This window comes from Elephas maximus, chromosome 8, assembly GCF_024166365.1.
Source record: "Elephas maximus indicus isolate mEleMax1 chromosome 8, mEleMax1 primary haplotype, whole genome shotgun sequence".
In the NCBI taxonomy this organism is placed as follows: Eukaryota; Metazoa; Chordata; class Mammalia; order Proboscidea; family Elephantidae; genus Elephas; species Elephas maximus.
The window spans coordinates 12,025,036-12,048,345 of NC_064826.1; the positions used below are offsets into that span (position 1 = coordinate 12,025,036).

Below are 23,310 nucleotides of genomic sequence, written 5' to 3' on the forward strand. Positions count from 1 at the left end.
GGACTCACTGGCAGGAGTGGGGCAAACCCCTGTCATGAGTAGGTGAATAGGGGACCAAGAATCTGTCAAAGATGACTACTGAGGTGTGTGTTTGTTTCCAGGGTGGGTCTTATCTTGAGCTCCAGGTGTCAGGCCTCCCCTCTGCCACACGGGGGCAGCAGAGGCACAGCCAGGTCTGCACCAGGCTGGCTTTGCTGCAACACAATTTTAAACTTAAAAAATCCCCAAGTAATGTATGCCCATTGTGAACAAAAATTAGAAAATATAATTTAAAAAAGCAAAGAAATCATAGTCCTTTCACCTCGAAGTATCTTTCCAGTTTGGAATATTTTGTGTGGAGTTCCTAGGTGGTACAAACAGTTAATGTGTTCGACTGCTAGCTGAAAGGGTGGAGGTTCAAATCCACCCACAGGTGTGTCGGAAGAAAGGCCGGGTGATCTGAAAAACCAGCCATTGAAACCCTGTGGAGCACAGTTCTACTCTTGACATACATGGGGTCCCCATGAGTTGGAGTCCACTCGATGGCAACTGGTTTGTTTTTCTAAAGTTTTATTATTTATGCTGTACATACTCTTTTGTTAACGGGTTTTTTTATTTAACAAACATACTGGATGGATTTTCACAGCAGTAAATCCGTCCCTGTCAGACTTTCAGGGTGAGCTGTCATTTGAGAGACGTTGACATACATGATTGTGTGTAATGGTAGTCCATGTTTTGCCAACTGTTTTTATCTTTTTAAATAACTGCCATAGCTGTTTTAATGTGATGTTAGCTATTATAATATAGGATTTGAGGGAACATACAGCATATCTGGGAAACCCTGGTGGTGTGGTGGTTAAATGCTATGGCTGCTAACCAAAGGGTCAGCAGTTCGAATCCGCGAGGTGCTCCTTGGAAACTCTATGGGGGCAGTTCTGCTCTGTCGTATAGGGTTGCTATGAGTTGGGTTCGACTCGGTGGCACTGGGTTTGTTTTTTTTTTTACAGCATATCTGAGCTTGGGAAGATGGTCAGAGCATCCCATGTCCTTCCCTGAGTGTTGGCGTTGTCTTTCGTTCTGTTTTTTTTACTGACTGGGGGAACCTTTTCCAAGGCATTTAACCTACTTGAATTCCATTTGAAAAAACCTACCTCCAGGAGGTTGGCAGTTCAAATCCACCAGCGGCTCCGCCGGAAAAAAGACCTGGTTATCTGCTCCCATAAAGATGACAGCCTAGGAAACTCTATGGGGCAGTTCTTCTCTGTCCTGTAGGGTCCCTGTGAGTTGGAAGTGACTCGATGGCATGTTGCAACAACAACCTGGTGACACTGGTATCTGAGCCTTCCATAACGGCGTTGGCTGCTGTTACTGACTGTGGAGCTGGCCACCTGTTATATAGGGCTAGTTTGTCAGTGCCCCACCGTTTACTACCCTCTCCAAGTGCTCTGCTCTCCCCTCCCCGTCGGAGTCTCTGCTGTGGTTCCCACCTGAGGTTCTGTGTGTTCCCTCCCATTTCTTCTTCCTCTTCAACACTTACCTAGGCTGATAGCCCTTTTACGACTGATTAATTATAATTCAATAACTGGCAATCTTTCCAAGGATAGTTTTATCAGGGAACTCCTAACCAGTTGCCATCTGGTAGATTCCAACTCATGCCAGCCCCATGTGTGTCAAAGTAGAACAGTACTCCATATCATTTCAAGGGCTGATTTTCGGAAGTAGATTGCCAGACCTTTCTTCCAAGATGCCTCTGGGTGGACTCGAAGTTTCAACTTTTCAGTTAGCTGCCAAGGGCTTAACCGTTTCCCACCCAGGGACTCTAGGGAACACTTAGGGACGTAATATCTACATCCAGTAGTTTTGAATGTCTTTTGGCTTAAGAGGTAAATAAAAGCCTAGCTGCTGTTGTTGTGATGGAAGGTGGTCCTGCACCCCCTTGAGCTTGCTCTTTGTCCTTTGACCACTCGCTCAGAGGGCAGTGAACCAATCGCCATGCTGGCCCAAACACTGATGAGGTGGACTGGTACTTTCCCACCCTTTCTGGTGCGAAGCGTCCGGAACTTTATGTACATCTCACCAGGGAAGCAGCCCTGGGCCTGAACTAAGTGCTGGGCTGGGCGTGATAGAACTTCCACCCGTGTCTGTCTGTTCCTGCATGTGCTCCCTGTTACTATCCTTCAGATGGAGCTGCTGGTGGCTGCTGTTAGTGGCCGTCGAGACCATTCCGACTCACGGTGACCCCCTGTTCTGTAGGGTTTTCAAGGCTGTCACCTTTCAGAAGCAGGTCGCCAAGTCTGTCTTCCCAGGAGCCTTTGGATGGGTTCAGACTAGTAGTTGAGCACTTAACCATTTGTGTCAGAGTAGAGATAGCTGCCCTGGGTGAATAGTACCCTGTCACCAGAGGTGGGGATGGGACCGTGAATGCAGTTGTTCCCTACGGTGACACAGGTAGGAAAGAAGAATTGGGGTGGTATCTCTTCCGTGACCACATTTCAGCACAATTGCACTGCTGTTCATTCGACAGTCCTGGGCTCCACCTGCCAGGGACTTTGCTGACTCTCCAGGCGAACACACGTTTGGACGGGGCAGCAGCAGCAGCAGCCACTTAGCAGATTTTCCTGGTTTCTAGGTGAAAGACCCTTCTATCTGGAAGGGGCTGGGCGCAGGAGAGGAGAGGAGGGGAGGGGCCCCTTGAGCCTGCTCAGTGAGGAGGGGAGACCATGGCAGCACCTTCGCACTCCGAGGCCAAGGTGATCCGCTAATTGCAGGCCATCAAGAACTGTGTGAGAGCTGTGAGATGTTTTTCCCTGCGTTCTGCCCTGCTCTGTCAGGAGCTGCGTTTTCGCGTGCTGGGGCGCTCCGATGCGGTGGGTGGTGCTGCGGAGTTCTCTGGCTCTCCTCTGCCCGCCATCCACCTCTCAGAGCTGGGAGCTCTCGGGGGCCACCCCCCTTCCTGAGAAGTCACTGCTCTTCTTCTTTGATCCCCGCACCCTCTTTCTGCACGAGTGATGCCCTTACACGCTGCCGACAGCTCTAGGAGCTGGTGTCTCCCCTTGTTCCGTTCATTCCTTGTTGGCAGAATTGTAGGAGCTTAGTCTTGAAATGCGTTTTGTTGCTGTTGCTGGTTGCTATCAAGTCCATTCCGGCTCCCAGCGGTCCCGTGTGTGCAGAGTGGAACTGCTCCATAGGGTTTTCAAGGCTGGAACCTTTTGGAAGCAGATTGCCAGGCCTTTCTTCTGAGGTGCTTCTGGGTGGGTTTCACTTGCCAACCTTTCAGCTAGCGGTCGAGCGCTTAACCGTTCGCACCACCGAGGGACTCTGAAATGCACTCCAGAGGCTGTCTTATTTAGCCCCTAAGCACTTAGCTTACAGCAGAGGAAACCCTCAGCGGGGAAGATCATCCAAGTATTTAGGGGGAATGGGGACGAGAACCCAGCTGCTTACCTGTGAGCAGTGCTCCTGCTGATGGGCCCATCTGTGCCTCCAGGACCACGACCTTCCTGAGCACAGTTCTGACCATCGACCTGGGCAGGAGGGCCCCTGCTTGGACCCAGTGATTTGGAGGACTCTGTTCTGGCTCTAGTCACATGACTCTGGCCACACCCTCTCATGGTGCCAGGAGGGCCAAGGGGGCGTGTCTACCCGCAGTTTTCCCTTCCTCCCTCTAGAACACACCTGGTACCTGGGATTCTGGAATTCCCTGCCCACAGGACCTTAGCCTTCTTCCAAGGGACTGTGTAGAGGACCCCCATCCCAGGTCTGTTCTCCGAAGGCTAGACTAGGCCACCTGTGTGCACACCTTAAGCCGGGGGACGGCCAGAGATGGCTTTTCGTGAGGCTGTGCTTCAGGTTTGAACCTGTAGACAGGTGTGTGTGTTAACACCCTGCATGGTGTGTCTGTCTGGGATTCAGTGATTCCCTGTTTCCAGAAGACACAAGCTTCCCGGTTCAGAAGCAAGGACCTTATTACTTACAGGTCAGCTTGTACGTTAGCATCTTTGTAGCGGGTCTCCTTCCTCCAGTCCCACAGTGGCCCAGGTGGCCGCTGTGCACACCGGGGTCTTGTGTTGCAGCCAGGGAACCCTGAGCTTGGGGGGCCTACTGCTTTTACAACACGCAGTAAACATTCTGCTTTTTGTCCAGGGGGAGACATTTCTCATCTCTCCAGGTAACCAGCTTCACAAACCACCCGAGCAATGACCCAGGCCCTGCAGCCTTGGCGTACCCAGCACCACGTGTGGGAGCACACGAGACCCCAGGAGGACGGCTCTCCCACCCTGTGTGCGGAGAGGCTGGGGCTGGGGGAGGTTCATGTACACACCACCACATTTTGGCAAGGAATTCTGAGAGAGTCCCAGGATTCTAAATTCACACCTGGCCTTAGAAGGAGCCAGGGGGCAGGTGTGGGGCAGAGTTTAGCTGGCTAGGAGTGGGGGGGGGGGGAGCCTTAAGGTGTATGGTACGTGGACCTTTCCCCAGGCACCCCAGAAGTGGGGACATGCCTGTCATAATATATTTTCCTGTTGTTATCACAGGTAAGAATTCCTTAATTTTCCTCTTTGATCTTCCACTTAAGCTGTAGTCTTCTTCCTGTCTAATTCCACTCTTCTTGTCCATTAAAGTCCACATGTGACTCCTGGCAAAGCTCTCTGCAGCCAGGCCCCAGGGCTTCAACTGTTCCTGGTTCTCTTGTTTCGTTTGTTTAGCCCACACAGCTGTGTCTGTAGACACTGGTTTCGTCTGTGTGTTCCCTACACATTACCCTGGTCTTCTGAGTGCCTGCTCTCCTTTAGACAGACCAGAACTGGCCCGGCCCACCGCGTCATGTACAGGGAAGCCGTGTGAGTGCTGACCAATGACCTGAGTTCCCCCTCATGGGCCCTTAGTGGGTGTAATTCACTTCTCATCTCCCCGCGATCTCTACCTCCCCATAGTGTGAGGATGCAGGCTTTTCAGGTGAAAATCTTTCCAACTTTGAGTATTGGGTCCCAGACTAAGCTCCCCAGCGGAATTTGGAAGGCATTTTCCTGTCATTTAGGGATAAAGTTAGAAATTCCACAGCCTTGGGAAACATTCTAGAAATCTTTTTTTTGTGTTCCTGAGGCAAATGGTTCTATGGTATTTCAGAAATGCCTTCTGACCCCTGCAAAATGAACAAACCTCTTGTAAGGTAGCAGTTGTGCAGAAGGCAAAAAGGAGATAGTATGCCCCCCTCCCCCGCCATTTAGGCTAGAGTCCTGCGTACAAGTCTTCATAACTTCAGTGAAGATTCGTAGGCAAATGAGTATTTACCCCAAGTGCAGGGTCTTAGCTCACGAGGTTGTCTTTTGCAAGCATGTAAAAGTCTTTGGGGTTGTTCACGAGTCTCCTTAAGTATCCTTACAAAAGGAGTTGTTGTGCAGCTTCTCCTTATTGACATTGTATCTCCTTACCTCCTGCCCTCTGCCCAGACTTTGAGGTGGGGATTTTCATGCTCTTTCAGCGTGATGTGCCCCCTTCCTGAACCTGCAAGGCTTCTCAGACACCGGCTCCAGTTGACTGGGGTGGGCCTGTGGTCGGGGGGATTCAGGTGGTGGTCCACCTCAGAAGGGCTTGGGTGCTGACTTCATCCATCACGAGGCCCTCTGTTAGTCACTGATTTATACATACGCACACACACGTGTATGTATATGTGTACATATGTATGTGTATACATGTATGAATGTGTATACATATGTGTATATATATGTATACGTGTATGTGTCTGTCTTGGAAGATGTGCAGCCAGAATGCTCTTTAGAAGTGAGGATGGTGAGACTTTATCTCACGTACCTTGGACATGTTATCAGGAGGGGCCAGTCCCTGGAGGACATCATGCTTGGTAAAGTAGAGGCTGAGCGAAAAAGAGGAAGACCTCAGCGAGATGGACTGACACAGTGACCGAAACAATGGGCTCAAACAAGGCGATAATTTTGAGGGTGATGCAGAAACCGGGACGTGTTTCATTCTGTTGTACAGAGGGGTTGCTGTGAGTTGGAACCAACTCGACAGCACCTAACCACAACAACATGTGTGAATATACGTATGTGTGTGTGTATATACATGTACGTGTGTATATATGTATGTGCATGTGTATATGTGTGTGTACATGTTTTTCTCATGTATGCAATAGATAAGTGACACTCAGACTTTCTTTGATTGTAATCATTTTACAATTTATGTAGTGACCCAGAACATACCCTACCTACACACTGTTGTTGGGTGCCGTCAAGTTGATTTTTGACTCATAGTGACCCCATGAGACAGAGTAGAACTGCCGCATGGGGTTTTCTAGGCTGTGATCTTTACAGGAGCAGATCTCCAGGCCTTTCTCCACTGGAGCTGCTGGTGGGTTTGAACAGCTAACCTTTCAGTCTCTGTAGGACAAAGTAGAACTGCCCCATAGGGTTTCCACAGAGCACCTGGTGGATTTAAACTGCTAACCTTTTGGCTAGCAGCTGTAGCTCTTAACCGATATGCCACCAGGGTTTCCAGATAGTTCCATAGGGACAAGGAAAGTTTCCTGCATCTCTGAGGGAGCCTGACTTACCCAGAGGGTGGTTCACACACACACGCACACCTTAGCCCATCTCTGCATTTCTGAATAACTTTCGTTAGAAGATTTAATGGAAAGTATTCCTACCAAGCTCTGGTGGCGCAGTCGTTAAAGCGCTTGGCTGCTAACTGAAAAGTCAGCGGTTTGAACCCACCAGTCGCTCCACGGGAGAAAGATGTGGCAGTCTGCGTCTGTGAAGATGGTAACCTTGGAAACCCTGTGGGCACTTCTACTCTGTCCTGTAGGGTTGCTGGGAGTCAGAATCGACTCAAGGGCAATGGGTTTGGTTTTTTTTGGATTCCTGCCAAAAGAACCTGGTTGGACGTGCCCAGCCCAGCCCAGCAAAACCACAACTTCCTGATTTTTTCCTGGGTCCTGGTTTCTGACTCCATTAGGAAATTAGGAGCCTGAATGTCCAAAGTATAACACGTGATAACCGTAAGACTTTTTTTTCCTCCCTTGCACTCTCTTTTGTAAATAAAGGAAACCAAAAATGAAATACACGAGGCTCTTGATGCATTTCTCAGTTATTGTAAGACTGTGTCTCACCCTCCTGGCTACTCTTGAATGTCTTACCCAGTTCTTGGATGCATCTCCGAAGAGCCAGGGTAGGCCTTCGTTCTGAGCGGGCCTGGCAGCTTCTCTGACTGCTCTTTTGTGAGGAACCGTGAAGATGGCCCTCAATTTATCGTTACATCTCACTATGGGACAAAACCCACATTTTCAGTGGAGTGTTGGACACCCCTATTTAACAAGTCGTGAGAAACCTGTTGGCCCGGATAGAAGTATGTGAAGAGGTCCTCCTTTCTCTGCCTGAGACCTCGCTCCTGGAAGCCAGGAACTCATTAAGCCATAATTAGCTGTAATCACTGATGATTTCAGGTACAGTAACAAAGGAGAAGTTTATACTGAGCGTTGAGGACACCATTGGGTCCGTCCTGCAGTTGACTTTTAATAGCCTTACTTTAAAAATAATTCTTCGTGTCACCTGTGGCTGCCTTTTCTCCAGCCAGGGAAGCTGTCATCCTGGCTCCCAACAATACAGGTGCGTCAGCTTCTGTCCCAGAAGCACCAGAGAAAACCCCACACTACCTCGTGCCAACATCTAAGTTACGACGTCACAGAGTTTCCATAAAGAGGGCTGGCTTCACCAGTCGTCCCACTCAAGAGGAGAGACAGTAGGCATCATTAAGAGAGATGCTTACACCAGCAAACCCAGAGTACCCCAGGAGAGGAGGTTCTCTTATGGCTATTCTGTAAGCTTACGAGGCCAAGGGAGTTAACCTACTAGCTGTCTGATGCTGTTGGCTGCCCTCAGGTTGGCCCCTGACTTATGATGACCCTGTGCACGACAGAACAAAATGCTGCTCTGTCCTGCACCATCCCCGTGATCAGTTGTGGATCAGACAGTTGTAATCCATCAGGTTTTCACCAACTGATTTTTATAAATAGATCTCCAGGCTTTTCTTCCTAGTTTGTCTTACCCTGGAAGCTCTGCTGAAATCTGTTCCGTACCATAGAGACGTGCAAGCCTCCGCTGACAAATAGGTGGTGGGTGTGCGTGAGGTGCGTTGGCCAGGACTCAAACCTGGGTCTCCTGCATGGAAGGTGAGAATTCTACCATGGAACCGCCAATATCTACTAGTTGTCAAAGCTCTAAGCTAGGCATTAGATAAACACATTATCTTAGTTAACTTCCAGAAGAGCTCTATGAAATACATTTCATGAATTCTGTTTTATAGGTGAGGTAGTTAAAGCTTAGAACTTAAACACTTGCTTACAGACACACAGCAGTGGTGCTGAGGTCTAGACCAGGTTCCTCGCCTCTGGGGCCCATCTTCCATCCCAGGGATCTTCACCAGCTCACGCGCTCAGCAGCCAAACGCCTGATCGTCAGCTCCTTTCGTGTCGGACCTGGGGCAGCTCTTCCGTTTTTCCAGGTAAAGCCCAGGTTTGCCTTCTGCACACCTGTGATTGAGCGGCAGGCCCCCGATTCCTTTGTCGATCACCTGTGTTCATCTCTGGACTGTGCGGGTGGTGAGGATGGCACAGGACCCAGCAGTGTCTCCTTCTGTTAGACATGAGGTCGCTCTGAGTCAGAGGTGACTTGGTGGCACCTGACGGCAACCCTGAGGATGTGATTTGCATCACTACTGCTGCCGCTTTGTTAGCTGCGTCTCATTGCCATTGGCCTGTGATGTTGGTGCCTGAGCTTTCGCTGTGGCTCCTGCATCCGCAGCTCGGGCCCCTTCTGTAGTTACGTTTTCATGTGTAGCAGTGGTCAGATGTCTTGATTGGGCTGTTGTCAATGTGGTGTGAATGTCACTGGGCTTAAGATGAATCTTCTGACCCAAGAAGTATTTTGGTTGGTAGATGTATTAGTTATCAGTGAGGGTACAGTGCGGGCTACATTGGCCGGTCTGTGAGCTATGGAGTCTGGCAGGCTTTGGTTGACATCTTTGGTCTTCTGCTTTCTAGCCACACGACTTGAAGACAATTATTTAGCGTCTCAGTCTATGAAGCACCTGAACGCCATCAGTGGGCACCGAGTCACTGTTTCTTTTCCTTACCTTGTGATGAAACTGTGTGTTTCCGTGAAATGTATGTATGTGAATGCCACAAACTCTATTGAATCATATAAGTCTGTTAAGACTGTGGGAATGGATGAAGCAGTTCACTTCTGGGGGACTTCGTGGAGCATACTCTGGTGAAATGGCTCGGCATGGAGGGTCTACGAGGCCTTCAGAGGGTCTGGTCCACCGTTAGTGCCGTTCACCCTCACCAGCCCAAGGAGGAGAAGTAGCAGCAAGTGGCGCTAGGAGTCCCTGTCACTTCCCACCAAAATTTCCAACTAAGAAATCTAATTTAAGCTCCATGTTTGCTAATCTCACCGAGTGGGATTGTCAACTGCTAGAAACCATTTTCGTCTGTCATGGATTCAGGGTAGAATCATCCTTGAGTTTGGGAAGGATGTGCTGCCAAGTGCAGCACCTCCCAGTGTAGATGCGGAGCCTTCCTTCTGCCCAGCCAGGCTCAGCGGGCCTTCTGCTACCTTCTAGGGGCCCATTCCACTTGGTCCTCTCTGTCCAAAGCCAGGCACAAAGCCACAAGTGGCAGCCGCGCTTCTTGAAGCACAGGAGGGAGATGGGCAGAAAGCATCCTCTTATCCCCCTGACGCTTTCCATGGCTTTTGTTCTTGATTTATTGTTGTTGACAGGGTGGATTGATCAGTAAGCACAATAGTCCCCGGCTTGCATTGAGCCAGATATGCATGGGCTTAATTGTCTTTACTTGCTAATCTGTGGTGAGCAATTTCACATGGGTCTGAGCACATCTTTGACGTGGCAGGGGGCAGGTGAAATTGTGCACCACAGATTGGTGGGAAGGCACAGTTGGGTCCGTGCGTACCTTGCTTATTGGGTAACCCAGCCCTGGTTGTTGATTTTCGTTGTGAGTTGGAGAGACCCCGTATATTCCAGAGCAGAACTGCCCCATAGGGTTTCCTTGGCTGTGACCTTTACAGAAGCAGATTGCCAGGACTGTTTCTTCCACAGTGTTGCTGGGTAGGTTTGAACCAGCAACCTTTTGGTTACCAGGTGAGTGTACACCATTTGTGCCACTCGGGGGCCTTCCTCATGCTTGTTCTTTTGTTGCATTTGCAGAACTCTCCTCCAGCAGCTGCAGAAGCTTCAGGCCTTGGTCATGGGCAAGGTTTCTCGGACCTGCAAGTTAGCCGGCACGCAGACCAGCACCTGCCTCATGGTGAGTCTCCAAGGGGCTTGCACCAGAGCTGCCACCGGCCCAGTCACCCACCCCACCTCTCCCAGCTTGCCTGGTCTCAGTGCCCTGGGGCTGGGGAGACCCTGTGGCTCACTCTGACACCGTGGCTCTGCTGCCATTTTGGCAGGCCTTGGCATGTGGGCGCCTTTCCTGGCCTGAGCAGACCACTGGGTGTAACTTACATGCCCTTGTTCCCCTCTCGTCTAGGTCGTTGTGCTCTGCTTTGCTGTGGCGTTTGGCAGCATTTTCCAGGGCTCTGGGCCCTATCCCTCTGCCACAAAGATGGCCCTGCCCAGCCAGCATTCCGTGCCAGAGCCATATACAGCTTCTGTCGGTAAGTGGGCATTCGGCCACTTGGGAGTGGCTGTCTCAGTCTCTAGGGCCGGGGTTTTCAGCTTGCTGAAAGGGATCTCTGGGAAACAGTGGGAGGGAGGGGTGAGGGAAGCCGGGTTCTGGTGTCAGGCTGCTGGGCCACCTGGTGCCCCTCACCCACTAGCCGGAGGCACCCTGGGAATATTCTAGAGCTCCTTGGAGCAGTTTGCAAATAATTGCTCTAGACTGCATTCCCTGATAAGTTCTGACCTCTCCTTTATAAGCTCTGATAAGGGAGAGGGATGTGAATTTTGGGGGGTGGGGCAAGGGGGTGTTAAGCTTTCTGTGATGTTTTACGAGAACTCTTGTGTTTCTGCCTCCTCGTAGTAGAATTGCATGTTACCGTCGCAAGGGTTTCTAAAATGAAATTAAAGAATCATTCCTTCTTAAAAATATTATACCCAAGATGGATGGCGTTTGGAGATTCAGGTGTTAGATAGGAAGTGTCTGGTATTCTCACCTGGGTCCGTTACCTCTTTTAAATACGTATAAGTAAAGGTGGTGAGTAAGGATCTAGCACTGGTCGGACCCAGTGTGGAATTCTGAGATAGCGGATCTGGAGTCAGGACATCGTTGTAGCTCTGGGAGGTCTGTGATCCTCCCCGGCAGGTGTATCCCTGCCAGGTATATGACAGAAGTGCTAGCCTTTCAACAAAATAATTTCGTGGCCTGTTAGGAAATCCTTTCCCCCACCACAAGGGAATATATCTCCAAATTTAGACGGGAGCCAATGGGAACGGCTGCTTCTGTGTTGTGGGAAATTGCGGCAGAGCCATCTAGCTATGCCAACTATTCAATGAAATGAAAGAGTTTGTCTCTGCCCTTTGATTTATGGCTTTGCCTTTGTGTCTTCGCTTCAGGTTCTGAAATAAAAATGTAGTGTTCTGCCCCCGTTCCTTGTTTCCCTGCAAGGCTTACTCTTTGGGGTGCTTTTATTGTAGCTGGGTCTGGACACTTCCCCATACTGGGCTCCAATTGTACATGAGTTGTTCCCTCCAGGCAGGTGTGGGTGGGGCAGGAGGGGAGTTGTATTTTCAGAGCAGTTGGGGTGGCAGCTAGCGTTGTGTTTATTTGCTTCCTTACTGTTCTTCCGGCACTGTGTAATTGGTATAAATTTTGAATGCACAAAGCCCAGAAATCCTGGCATCTTTATGAAAAGCCACCTTCAATTGGCACCCTCATCCTGGGTTGCAAGGACACCCTGGGTGCCCTCTCTGCCCAGTGTCGGGCAGTGGGTGAGGGGAGCAGCGCACCCTTGGGGTCCCTGGCTTACCGGTTGTCCTCTCTGCCTAGTGCTGGGCATTGCATAAGGGGAGTGGTGCACTTTTGGGGTCCCTGGCTCACTATTGCCCTGCCCAGGACCAGGCATTGTGTGAGGGGAGCAGCATACCCTTGGGGTCCCTGGCTCACTGTCGCTCTGCCCCGCTCTCAGTGAGATCCAGAAACCTGCTTATCTATGAGGAACACTCTCCCCTGGAGGAACCGTCCAGCGCAGCATCGCCGGGGGAGCTGGGGGCCTGGGACAGGGGTTCCTCCCTGCTCCGGGCGTCGGGGCTGGAGGCCAGGCCGGATGTGGATCTTCCCCAGTTCCTCCTGTCGAATGAGACGAGCCTGGAGAAGGCTGTGCTTCTGGAGCTGCAGCAGCACCTGTGAGTGAGAGAGGCACAACACCCCTCGGGGGCCCTGCTGGGGCTATGGGTCATTGTTGAGTAACAGGAGGTACGGCTTGCCCACGGGCCTGGCCCCAGCCCCAGCCCCAGCCCCTGCTGTGTTAGGCCCTGTTTCCAGGAGCCAGGGTTGTGGAGTCTGATGCTTGCCAGCAGTAGCCCTGAGCCGAGACAGGGAAAAGATCCCACATGAGCTCCCCTGTTCTGTTGCATCAGTGAGGAGCTGGCAGTGGTGGCACGACAGAGTGGGGCGTTTTAATCCCTTCCCACGGTCTGCATCCTCCCCTCAAAGCCACACAACTGAACATACAACCCAGCTAACAGCCATGTGCTTGCTATGTGTGTTCAGCCTCAAGACATGCCCTGACTTCTCCAAGCTGGAGGGTACATGTATGTTATGTTATGTATCGGAGTGGCACAAATGGTTAAGTGCTCGTCTACTAGCCTAAAAGTTGGCAGTTCAAACCCACTCAGAGGCAATGAGGAAGACAGGCCTGGCCATCTGCTTCTGAAAAGAAGTCTTAAGAAACCAGTGGAGCAGTTCTATTCTGCACACATGGGGTTTCCCTGAGTCGGAATCAACTTGACAGCAACTGACACAACAGCATGTTATAGTTTTATAATTTATATACAAGCAACCATGTATTGAGGAGTCCTGGTGGTGCAGTAATTTAAGTGCTTGGCTGCTAACCAAAGGTTGGCGGTTCAAACCCACCAGCTGCTATATGGGAGAAAAATGTGACAGTCTGCTTCCATAAAGACTAAGCTTTGGAAACCCTATCGGGCAGTTCTGTTCTGTATAGGGTTGCTATGAATTAGAATTAACTCTATAGCAGTGGGTTTGGGTTTTGAACCCTGTGTTTGTTACAATTATACATTTATATTGAGGGACACCCCTTGAGAGGCATTATGGGAAGCACGTGTTTCCATATTGAAACTAAAGTATCTTTGGCTCCTGTTGTGAATAGTTTTCTCTAGACAGTTATGGAGGAAATTCCTTTTGTTAACATAAGGCTTAAAAGACTATGAGTGTCGCTATTGTGGAAGGTGAGGTGCCTGGCTATGCCAAGTCACCATGGGAAGGAGGTGTGGCATGCACACTCCTGGTTATGTGTGGCCTGGTTGGTGATTTTCTGTTAATATATTTCTTGATTTCAAGTTAGTTCTTTTTTTTATATTTATCTGGATTGCTAGCTGTTCTAGAACAGGCATCAGACCATACCCTTTTGTTTACCCTCTTCTCAGAGCCTAACAAAGGGCTAAACGTCCCTAGTTACTACAGTTCTTTAAAGCAGCTTGTAACAAACTTGTGCCCAGGCGCCATGTTTAATCCTGTGGGCTGGGCTGTCTCCCTTGGGTGGGGGTCAGAATGTGTATGGGTAGACAGGCTGGTGGTGGGAGACTCTGGGAACAGGGAACTGCTGTTAGGAGGGACACTTGGGCCAACCTACAAAGTGGCAGTATTAGAAGGATTGTGTCACGTTGCATGCAAAACATGAGCAGCTAATACTTCTTTTCCTCTCTCTGCCTTCACAGGGTCAGCTCTAAACTGGAGGGGAACGAAACACTAAAAGTTGTCCAGCTCGACAGAAGAGTGAACGCCACCTTTTAAAGAGGCGACCTGCACCCCCCGCCCTACTCGTAACTCCGTTGCTACATCACCAAATCACCTCTGTTATAGCTTTTTCCTTTTTGCCGCCCAATCTTGACGAAGACGTGGACGGGTGGGCATCGGGGGCTGTGGATGGGAGGAGGCCGGGTACCTTCAGGCAGGGAGAGCATCCCATCCCCAGGCCTGTGACCCCTCGCAGCGGGGAACTGGCGTCTGTTGCTCCCCTGCCCCCGTCTCTCACTGCCTTAGGAAATTGCATTGGGGTGGGCATGGGATGAGTGGGCTTGTTTCCACCAATAGTGCCAAAAAGATACTGCCTGATCCTCCCCTCCTGAAGGAAGAGATGGCTTGTTCATTTGAGAACCCAGACTCCAGCCACAAACCACATGCCTGTTGGGATTGGTGGCGCACCGACCTATGTCCTCCTGCCCTCCTGCCTGGGGCTCCAGCGGCAGCGCTGGGAGCCGGAGTGTCACGTCAGCACCCCCCACTCTGCCCTTGTGTCCTCGCTGGCAGGCGGGCTGGCATCTCAGGCCACATGTGCAATGCCTAAAGGACTTTTCTCCTCCAGGGGAACCTGTCCCCTACTGCTTGTAGGATTACCCATACCTGTTCCCACACACGCTTACTTCCACCCCCCAGCTTCTCCTCCCTGTTTGTAAATAGTATTTATTAGCATTCTGAGGCTGCCCACCAGTCCCCACCCTGAAGCTTCAATGCCTCTTTCCAAGCCAGCAAAGCTTCTGTTGACCTTTGGAGCCAAGGGGCACAGTCGGCCCTGGGGTTCCCCCTCTCTCCAGACCCTGCTTTGTGTCCTTTCTTTTTGACTGGAGGTCTCTAAAGTCATGCCAGCTGAGATCCCCTTACAAGGGGTCCCCTGTAGAAGGAGCTTGAGGTATAGTGGATTAGTGCCATGCTCGGCTCTGTGGCTGTCTGGCCAGAAGCTTTTCCTGTCCTGTGTCCTGTGACAGGGAGGGGAGTCCTGACAACAGGGATTGTGGACAGCCTTGACGGCATATCTCCACACCTGCTCCTACCCCCAGCACCCCGTCAGCTTGGCCTTCCTCTTCCCCGGCCTTAACCAGAGGGGTGAGCCTGAGGCCCCTTCCTGGGCTGGCGGAGGTGACCTTTGTGTACCCGCATATTTACCTTATATAATCAGGTTTGCTACTTTGCAGCTCACCAAAATACAGACAACCTAACCCACCTACTTTCTTCGAGTTTTCTTTTTTAATGATTAAAAGTAAGTTTTGTAGTTAAAGAAGACAAACCTTTCCTCTTTCATACAAATAAGAAATGGAAATTGCCTTTTTATCGTATAATGCAGAGGACACCCCCCCGCCCCGCCCAAGTGTTTTTTCCCAGCTTGTAAAAGATTTTGTGTAGGGAATTTACTGAGATTTTGTACTTTATTACTAGCAGCGATTGAAGAGCCTTTGGTGTCTACTTTCGGTCTCGTTTTCTTCTCTCTGTTCTCTCTCTGTCTCAGCTGCTGACATTATCATTGGTGTCTGTACCTAGGAGGGATTAAACCCACACACAGCCTTCGTTTCCACATCAGTAGCTGGATTTGGTGCACACGTACCTCGTAAGCGGATTCCTGCTTCATCTGCCCAGGTGCACCTGGGTCTCCCGGAGCGGCTCCCCTCCCCCTGCCATGATCGGCGGCTCAGGCCGGTCGGTGGCTGAGCCCATCTCCTCAGCAGTGTGTGGGAGCCACACTGGGGTTGTCCTAGTCCTGGGAGCCCTGCTGTCTGGATGGTTCTCATTGATCCTTGCCTCGGCAGGGGCGAGCTAAGGCCAGCCGAGCTGGGGGAAGAGGGGCTTGATAGCAGGCCCCTTCCTCTGCTGGGCCCTCTCCTACATGAGATCTTCCAGGGCCTGGATGGTGTCTGGTAACCACAGGCCACTGCTTACCCGTCCCTCTCTTGACGTTTTTATGTAAATACCAGGTGTAGGTCAGTAAGCGGGGGCTTAGGAAAGGTCCAACAAAACCAGTTATTGTTGATTCCAACTCATGGTGCTCCCATGTGTGTCAGAGCAGAGCTGTGCTCCGTAGGGTCTTCAATGGGCGCTCCCATGTGTGTCAGAGCAGAGCTGTGCTCCGTAGGGTCTTCAATGGCTGGTTTCTCAGAAGGAGATTGCCAGGCCTTTCTTTTGAGGCACCTCTGGACGGACTTGAACTACCAACCTTTTGGTCAGCAGTGGAGTGTGTTAATCATTTGTACCACCCAGGACTCCAGGGAATAAACATGTTGATTGTATTTTTCATCATGTAAAAAGGTTTCCTGCCCCTTTCTTTGATTCTACTAGTTAGGGAGATGTCTTAGAAAAACCCAGAGAACCAAGACTTTTTACTTAGTGAGTCCCGAGCTTCCAGTGTGGTTCTTCCCGTAGCTCTCGACTTTGCAGTTGGACTTGGAGACCGTGAATGAAAGGCGGCCCGGCCAGCTCTGGGCTCTGGAGCCTCGCTCACAAACAGAGTGTCACATAAATGTCGGACAGCTGAGCCCGGTGCACCTTTTTGGCAGGCGACAGGAATGAGGTTTGACACCGGTACAGGAAAAGTTAGGTAACCTTTTTAAGTTAATATAAAGGGTTTTGATTTGGAGACCTAATTATGAAAGGAGGTTTTAGTTCAGCGTATTTACAGACCAACTCTAAGTACTGTGTTTGTTTGTTTTGTCCCCTGAGTTTTTCTGTTTCGCTCTCGAATGCCCAGGGAGGGCCTCCGCTCTTATGTGCTCACACAGTGGGGAGGCCAAGTGGACTCAGGTTTCGGTCCCGCATCAGTGCCTGGCAGCTTTGCCCCTAAGTGCCTTGGTAAGGTGGTTTCTCAGCATTCCGTGGTTTCTCAGCATTCCTTGGCTTCTCCCTCCCATGTCCTCAGACGAAGCAAAGCCATAAAGCCAGAGTCAGGGCCTTGCAGGGCCACCGCCTCCAAACATCCCCTGAGATGTGTGTTCGAGCACAACTCAGAAATGGAGACACCCGCTCCCAGGAGAGCAATCAGAGGAGCCCAGCAGGCCACGCTCCCCTGGGCGGCTGAGATGGAAGAAGCTGATAGCAACCACAAGCTTCTAGAACTGTGAGCTGATAAATTTCCGTTCCTATTTAAAAAAACAAAACAAAACATTGCCATCTGGACAGAACCCCAGGAATCTTCTGTTGGGCCCCGATCTTCATTCATTTGAGTAGTTTATATTTTTGTTTAAATACACTTGCTGGTTTGCTGTGTTATTTATGTTTCACTAATGTAGGTGAAAATAGCAAGCAATACTTGCTCAAATAAAAACTGGCTGTCCAAAAAAAAAAAAAGAGGCTGTTAGCCCCCAACCCGCTTGTCTGCTGGGCTGGTTATGTTGAGTCCATTCATTGAGGAACTGAGGGCTGGCTGGACCAGAACCATGATGGGGTCTCACCCTGGGGAGGTTACTTAATGAGACCGCTTCTCAGCCGAGACAGTGAGTAGACAAGTGGTCAGATAAGCCCCCCTGGGAGGGGAGTACAGGAGAGAGCAGAGGGGCTTCAAGGAGCCAGAGACACGTATCCTTGATTCCATTTTTCCATTCAGTCAGTCAGATAGACAGACAGAAAGTCTTCAGACATAAAGACACTCCTAGGATGGTTCAGTTTTACTGAGGACAAGGTCCCAAGGAATATTGGGGAATAAGAAGGGGCTGGGGACACTTGTAGAATCAAGAGTGATTCAAAACACATGTCTTAGTTATCTAGTGTTGCTATAACAGAAATGCCAGAAGTGGGTGACTTCAACAAATCTATTTCCTCACTGTTTAGGGGGCTAGAAGTCCTAATTCAGCATGACGGTTCTATGGGAAGGCCCTCTTTTCTTTCTCTGTCGATTCTGGAGGAAGGTCCTTGTCTTTTTCTGAGCTTCTGCTCCTGGGCGATCTTCATATGGCTTGACATCTCTCTTCCCCCATCTCTGTTCTGCTCACTTGTTTAATCTCTTATATCTCACAAGAGATTGATTGACTCAAGATATACCCACACTAATCCTGCCTCATTAACATAACAGAACAAATTTGCAAATACGATTATAATCACAGGTATAGATTTACAACACATGGGGGGGATATAATTCAATCTATAACAGGCTAGATTTCTCTGTGTCTCTTTTTGTGTTTCTGTCTCTGTCACACACACACACATGCACACACATTCCTCCTTCCTTAAAGATACCTGTTTGTGCCTTAAATGTGCCTTATCTGAGTCCAGGGTGACTGAGGAAGCCTGTGTCTGTGCAACATTGTATACACATAGCCTTATAGTATTAGACCGAAGTAGATCCATTTTCCCCAAGGCTGAAAAATGGTTTCCTAAAACAGAGCCACAGTTGGGTTTGCACCTCAGGGGAGAGTTATTTCCATCAGGAAAGTCCTGTATTGTAGCTATGGCCACATGAAGAATGGCCAGGGAGGAGTAAAGGCATTACAACCTCCCGGCATTTCCAGCGCACCTGGCCCATTTGAGAGTGCACGCACAGGAGAAAGCAGGGTGCTCTGTTGTCATCTGGGGCAGCCTCAGATTTAGGAGTGCTCGATTTTGTCTTGGTTTCTAGAAGGAAGGGAAATGATATTTCATGAGCACTTACTAGGTGTCAGCAGCGCTGGGCTCAGTAAGTTTTAAGTCTTAATTTTATAGAACGCAGGGTGACTCTGCTTCCGTGGCCTGTTAGTTACCAGGAGACGGAGGAACAGCTCTGTGACCTGGGAAGGTCAGCAGTTGGGCTAGATTGGGCGGTTCTTCCCTTTAAGGAAACACAATGTCTGCCCTGCAGTGGCCCACTGGGAGAGAGTTGGGCTCTTCGCCTCCTGTTGCTGTTCGCCCCTGTCCTTTTCATCCAGTCTTCTATGAGTCCCAGCTGGTGGTGGGCTTCCCATCCTGGAAGAGGGAAGCCAGGGGTGTGAGTGCCCTGCCGATTTTCTGTCCCACCCTCCACTCAGAGGCCAGGGGAAAACAGGCAGTAATTGGAAAATCTTTCAGATAAAATGCCTTTGGGAGTCCATAGGAACCACGAGCACCCTTTGACAAACTGAATGCCCCCTTTTTAAACAAACCTGAGCAGCCTCTGGACTGTACTCCACTGTGAGTGTTCACGTCTATGCCGCAGCTTGGGGTTTCCCTTCTTTTGTAACGGGTTATACAGACCCGCAGTGGTTCAATCTGTCATCTCTCGTGCACCGTGGTTTTTATGCCTCTTTATTTCTGTATCACAGCTAGGTGAATACCAAAAATAAGTAAATAAATGCTTCGTAGAATACTTGTACTTAGTTTGGAAAAAAATAAATCGAAATTGCTATGCTTTTGTACTTTCATTTCTCTCAAAAAAAAAAAATTTTTTTTTTTTTTCTTTTCCGCGAAATAGTAAAACTCTGCGCAGTCTTTACAATCCTGCTAATCTAAGCATTTTCGCTCTGGTTGTGCTCATGGGCCTGTGTCTGTGTACCTGCCGCTGTGCTGATCTAGGCTCCAGCAGCTGAAAGAAGCGCCTTCGCCAGCCTTGTGATGGAATCCGAGCCTCCAAGAAGCGCCTCCGCCAGCCTTGTGATGGAATCCGAGCCTCCGTCCGAGCAGGACTGAGCAATGTGACTGTTTCCCAGGCAGTCACGGGGAGGGGGGAAAGCATGTCAGGGCTCCCTGAGACCTTGCAGCCTGGCTGCTGCCTTCCTTGTCTCCCCAGCTCTCTGCTAACTCCATTGCCCAGCTCGGGATTTGATTTTGCTTCGCCATCTCCAGGGCTTGCCACAGATGCTTGGGGCGTGAGCCAGAAGGAAGGCTCCATCTTCAGGGAGCAGTCTCAGAGGGTGCCTGGTGCAGACTGTGGCCCGGAAATTCCCATGAGATGCTCCATAAAGGTCGCTGTACCCATTGCCATCTCTGGATTCAAATGTTCTTTTCTCCAGGAGGGGAAAGCAGATCCACGCTGAGCCTCAGAAGCAGGGCCCACTGGGGTGTCCCGTTAGAGGGAGAAGCCATGCTCACCTTGAAAAAAGATTTTTTTTTGAGTAGCATGCCTGCCTGGACTGGACCCGTGGAGCATCAACCCTTTGTCTCTGTCCCCCTGAGCATCTTGGCCTTCTCCCTTCCTGTTCCTACACAAGGGCCTTTCCCTGGGGAGACTAGTAACACTTCTTCCCCCTTTGCTATATTGGGAGCCATTACGGAGGACACTGCTGTCATCCCTCCAGTGATGTGGGGAGGGGGCAGATTCTGATTTGAGAAAACTCTCTGGACATTGAAATGGCAAATCAGAGGCTGTTTCCAGACTCGAGCATCCCAGGGTTTACAAACTGGCCCACTATGGTTTAGGGTAACATACCCAGTTACTGGGGAATCGATTCCAACTCATGGCGGCCCCATGTGTGTGCTCCACAGGGTTTTCATGGCTCCTTTTTCAGAAGTAGATTACCAGGCCTTTCTTTGAGGCACCTCTGGGTGGTCTCAAACCACCAACCTTTCAGTTAGCAGTCATTCGCTTCACTGTACCACCCACGGACTCCAGCCCCTGAAATCCATCCTTGTTAATAAAAAATATATATATATATTTAAAAAACCCTGCACGATTTACTTGTATAAGACCTGTGCCTTCCACAAAGCTACTTCACGTGTTGCCTAACATACCTGCGGGCCGTCTGTGGGAAGATGGAGCTTGGCCAAGGAAATGGGAGTCAGGGAGGCATGGGTGGCTCCTTATGCAGTGGGTGCTGCAGGGTCAGGAAGCAGCTGTTGTGTTCCCATCCCAGCACCCCCATGACGAGCCCTGCTTTTCTGGGGATGGATGTCAGAGTCACACGAGACGGGGACCCCTCCGACACGTGAGGTTGTATCTGCCCATGAATGTGAACCTGTTTTGCAAGGTGCCATTGCGGTGCTGGATGTCTTCATATTTTCTGGGTTGAGTTCAACCCTGGGTTTAGGACACACAGAATGTGCCCACAGAGGGAAAATGAAGAAACAGGGCTCATCTCAGTCATTTTCTGCCAAGTCATCCAGGTCACATTTGGGAGCCGATTGCTCTTGGTCCCTTGTTGTCTGTTAGGCTTGGGCACAGTGCACACGTCAGAGCGGTTTTCCGTGGGCACAACTGTTGCTGAATCTCTTGGCAGCTTTAAAGACGAGTGCTAGCCCCACGAGGAGCCCGTGTGCGCCTCCTTCCTCTCTGCCGTTGTTTTTAGATGGAGGACAGGAATAGTCGTTGAGGAATACCACCGGAGCTGCCAGAGCGCCTGGAGTGCTGTGCTCCAAGATGTCTGTTTCAAAATGTTTACTGTTTCTCAACTGTAAAGTATTTGGGAGTTGGGGCTGCCAGAAATGTTCATAGCTAATGTCCTCACAGTCACGCTACAGAACAGACAGCAAGTTCTGTTTCCTGGTGGGTGTGCACAGGGTGCCCGGTGCTTGGGCTGTTTCAGAGGAAGAAACCTGTAAGGCATTGAATCAATTCCGACTCATAGCGACCCTATAGGACAAAGTAGAACTGCCCCATAGGGTTTCCAAGGCTGTGATCTTTACGGGAGCAGACTGCCACAACTTTCTCCTGAGGAACAACTGGTGGGTTCGAACCTCTGACCTTTTGGTTAGCAGCTGAGTGCTTAACCACTGGACCACCGGGCCTCCTTCTGAAAAGAAAAAATGTTTAAGCACAGGTAGACATGAACCACCTACATACTTAGAGACTACTGGCTACCCTCGATCCCCAAAATGTTCCTTTTCCATGCTAATTTTGTTTATAGTAATCTGCATTGTTAATATATTTTATGAATTCACTGTATGCCAGCTGACCAGTTGACATCAAGTTGACTCTGACTCATGGCGACCTCATACGTCTCAGAGTAGAACAGCACTCCCTAGGGCTTTCAATGGCTGCTTTTTTCAGAAGTAGATCACCAGTCCTTTGTTCCACAGCCCTGCTGGGTGGTTTTGAACTGCCAACCTTTTGGTTAGCAGCCAAGCGCTTAAACATTTGCGCCACCCAGGGACTCTCTGATAATCTCATTTAAATGCCTTTGATGGTCAATGCAGCTTTTTATCATGATTGGAGATATTTTGAATAGCAAATGAATGCAGAAAAAAAAAGTACAGTAGAAAAGGTATTTACAATCTCACCAATTACTTCATGGGATCCTACCCCGGGGTAGCGCTTGTCTGTGACCAGGGACTTAGGTGGAACCAGGAGGGGTGTTGCGGGGAAAGTGGCTTAGGGTTGGGGGCAAGCGTACGGCATAGCCGGGAGAGAAAGAGGTAGGAAGAGTGTGGTCAGAAACAGTGACAAAATGTTTCCGCAGGTCAAATAAAATTTATTAGAGTGACATTGTACATAGCTAAAAAAATAAAGGTACCCAAAAGCTTTTGTTAAAAAACAGTAGCTACTCGTTATCCCTTTTTCTACCCACCAGCCTTCCTCTTTGGAGGTAACCAGCTCTGGTTTCTTCTCTCATTTCCGTCTATTTCTAAATATGTACAGCACTTAAGCTGCTGATACTTGATGTACCAACTTTAGACATTTACCATTCTTGTTATAGTGTGTAAGGATTTTATCACATGTACACACACACATACACACATAGTCATATACACTTCTCTCTCCCTGTTTTCCATGAGAGTTTACGTTAATTAAGAACAAAAACAAACCCATTGCCATCAAGTCGATTCCCACTCCTGGTATTCCCACGTGTTACAGAATAGAGCTGCTCGATAGGGTTTTCTTGGCTGTAATCTTTACGGAAGCAGATTGCCTGGTCTTTCTTCCACTGAGATACTGAGCAGCTTTGAACTGCTAACCTTTAGGTTACCAGCCAATTGTAAACTGCTTGCGTCACCCAGGCTCCCTGTTAACGTTAATGTTGTATGCTGTTGAGTTGATTCCACCTATAGTGACCGTATGACAGAGCAGAACTGCTTCATTGGGTTTCCTAGGCTGTAATCTTTAGCGAAGCAGATTGCCTGGTCTTTTTCCCCTCAGAGCTGCTGGGTTGGTTCAAACCACTGACCTTTCCGTTGGCAGCCAAGCTGCTTAATCACTGCGTTCCCAGGACTCCTGTTTACATTGATATAACTATGTAAATGTTTTTTGCTGAGTCATGTATTATGTTAGGATTATGTTTCCTTCCTTGTATAACTTCTCATCTTTCCTGGGATTAATCCTTACCTCATTTTTCCATTTGGTTAGTTTTTATGTGTACAGCTGTTCCATCAGTTTTAGCACTTATCAATATTTGTTGTTGTTAGGTGCCATCGAGTCGGTTCCGACTCGTAGCGACCCTATGCACAACAGAATGAAACACTACCTGGTTCTGTGCCAT

At 49.6% G+C, this 23,310-nt stretch overlaps 1 protein-coding gene across 1 annotated transcript in view; it reads left to right on the forward strand.

Annotated features, from left to right (window-relative positions):
• Window positions 1–19,323, forward strand: part of CREB3L2 (cAMP responsive element binding protein 3 like 2) — a 126,372-nt gene extending 107,049 nt beyond the window's left edge. Inside the window, exons 9-12 of the mRNA XM_049893912.1 lie at window positions 10,216–10,315; window positions 10,541–10,667; window positions 12,138–12,354; window positions 13,909–19,323. Coding sequence (XP_049749869.1) covers window positions 10,216–10,315; window positions 10,541–10,667; window positions 12,138–12,354; window positions 13,909–13,984 — 520 coding nt within the window. The 3' untranslated portion in view covers window positions 13,985–19,323. The remainder of the gene's footprint in view (window positions 1–10,215; window positions 10,316–10,540; window positions 10,668–12,137; window positions 12,355–13,908) is intronic.
• Window positions 19,324–23,310: the final 3,987 nt, after the last annotated feature.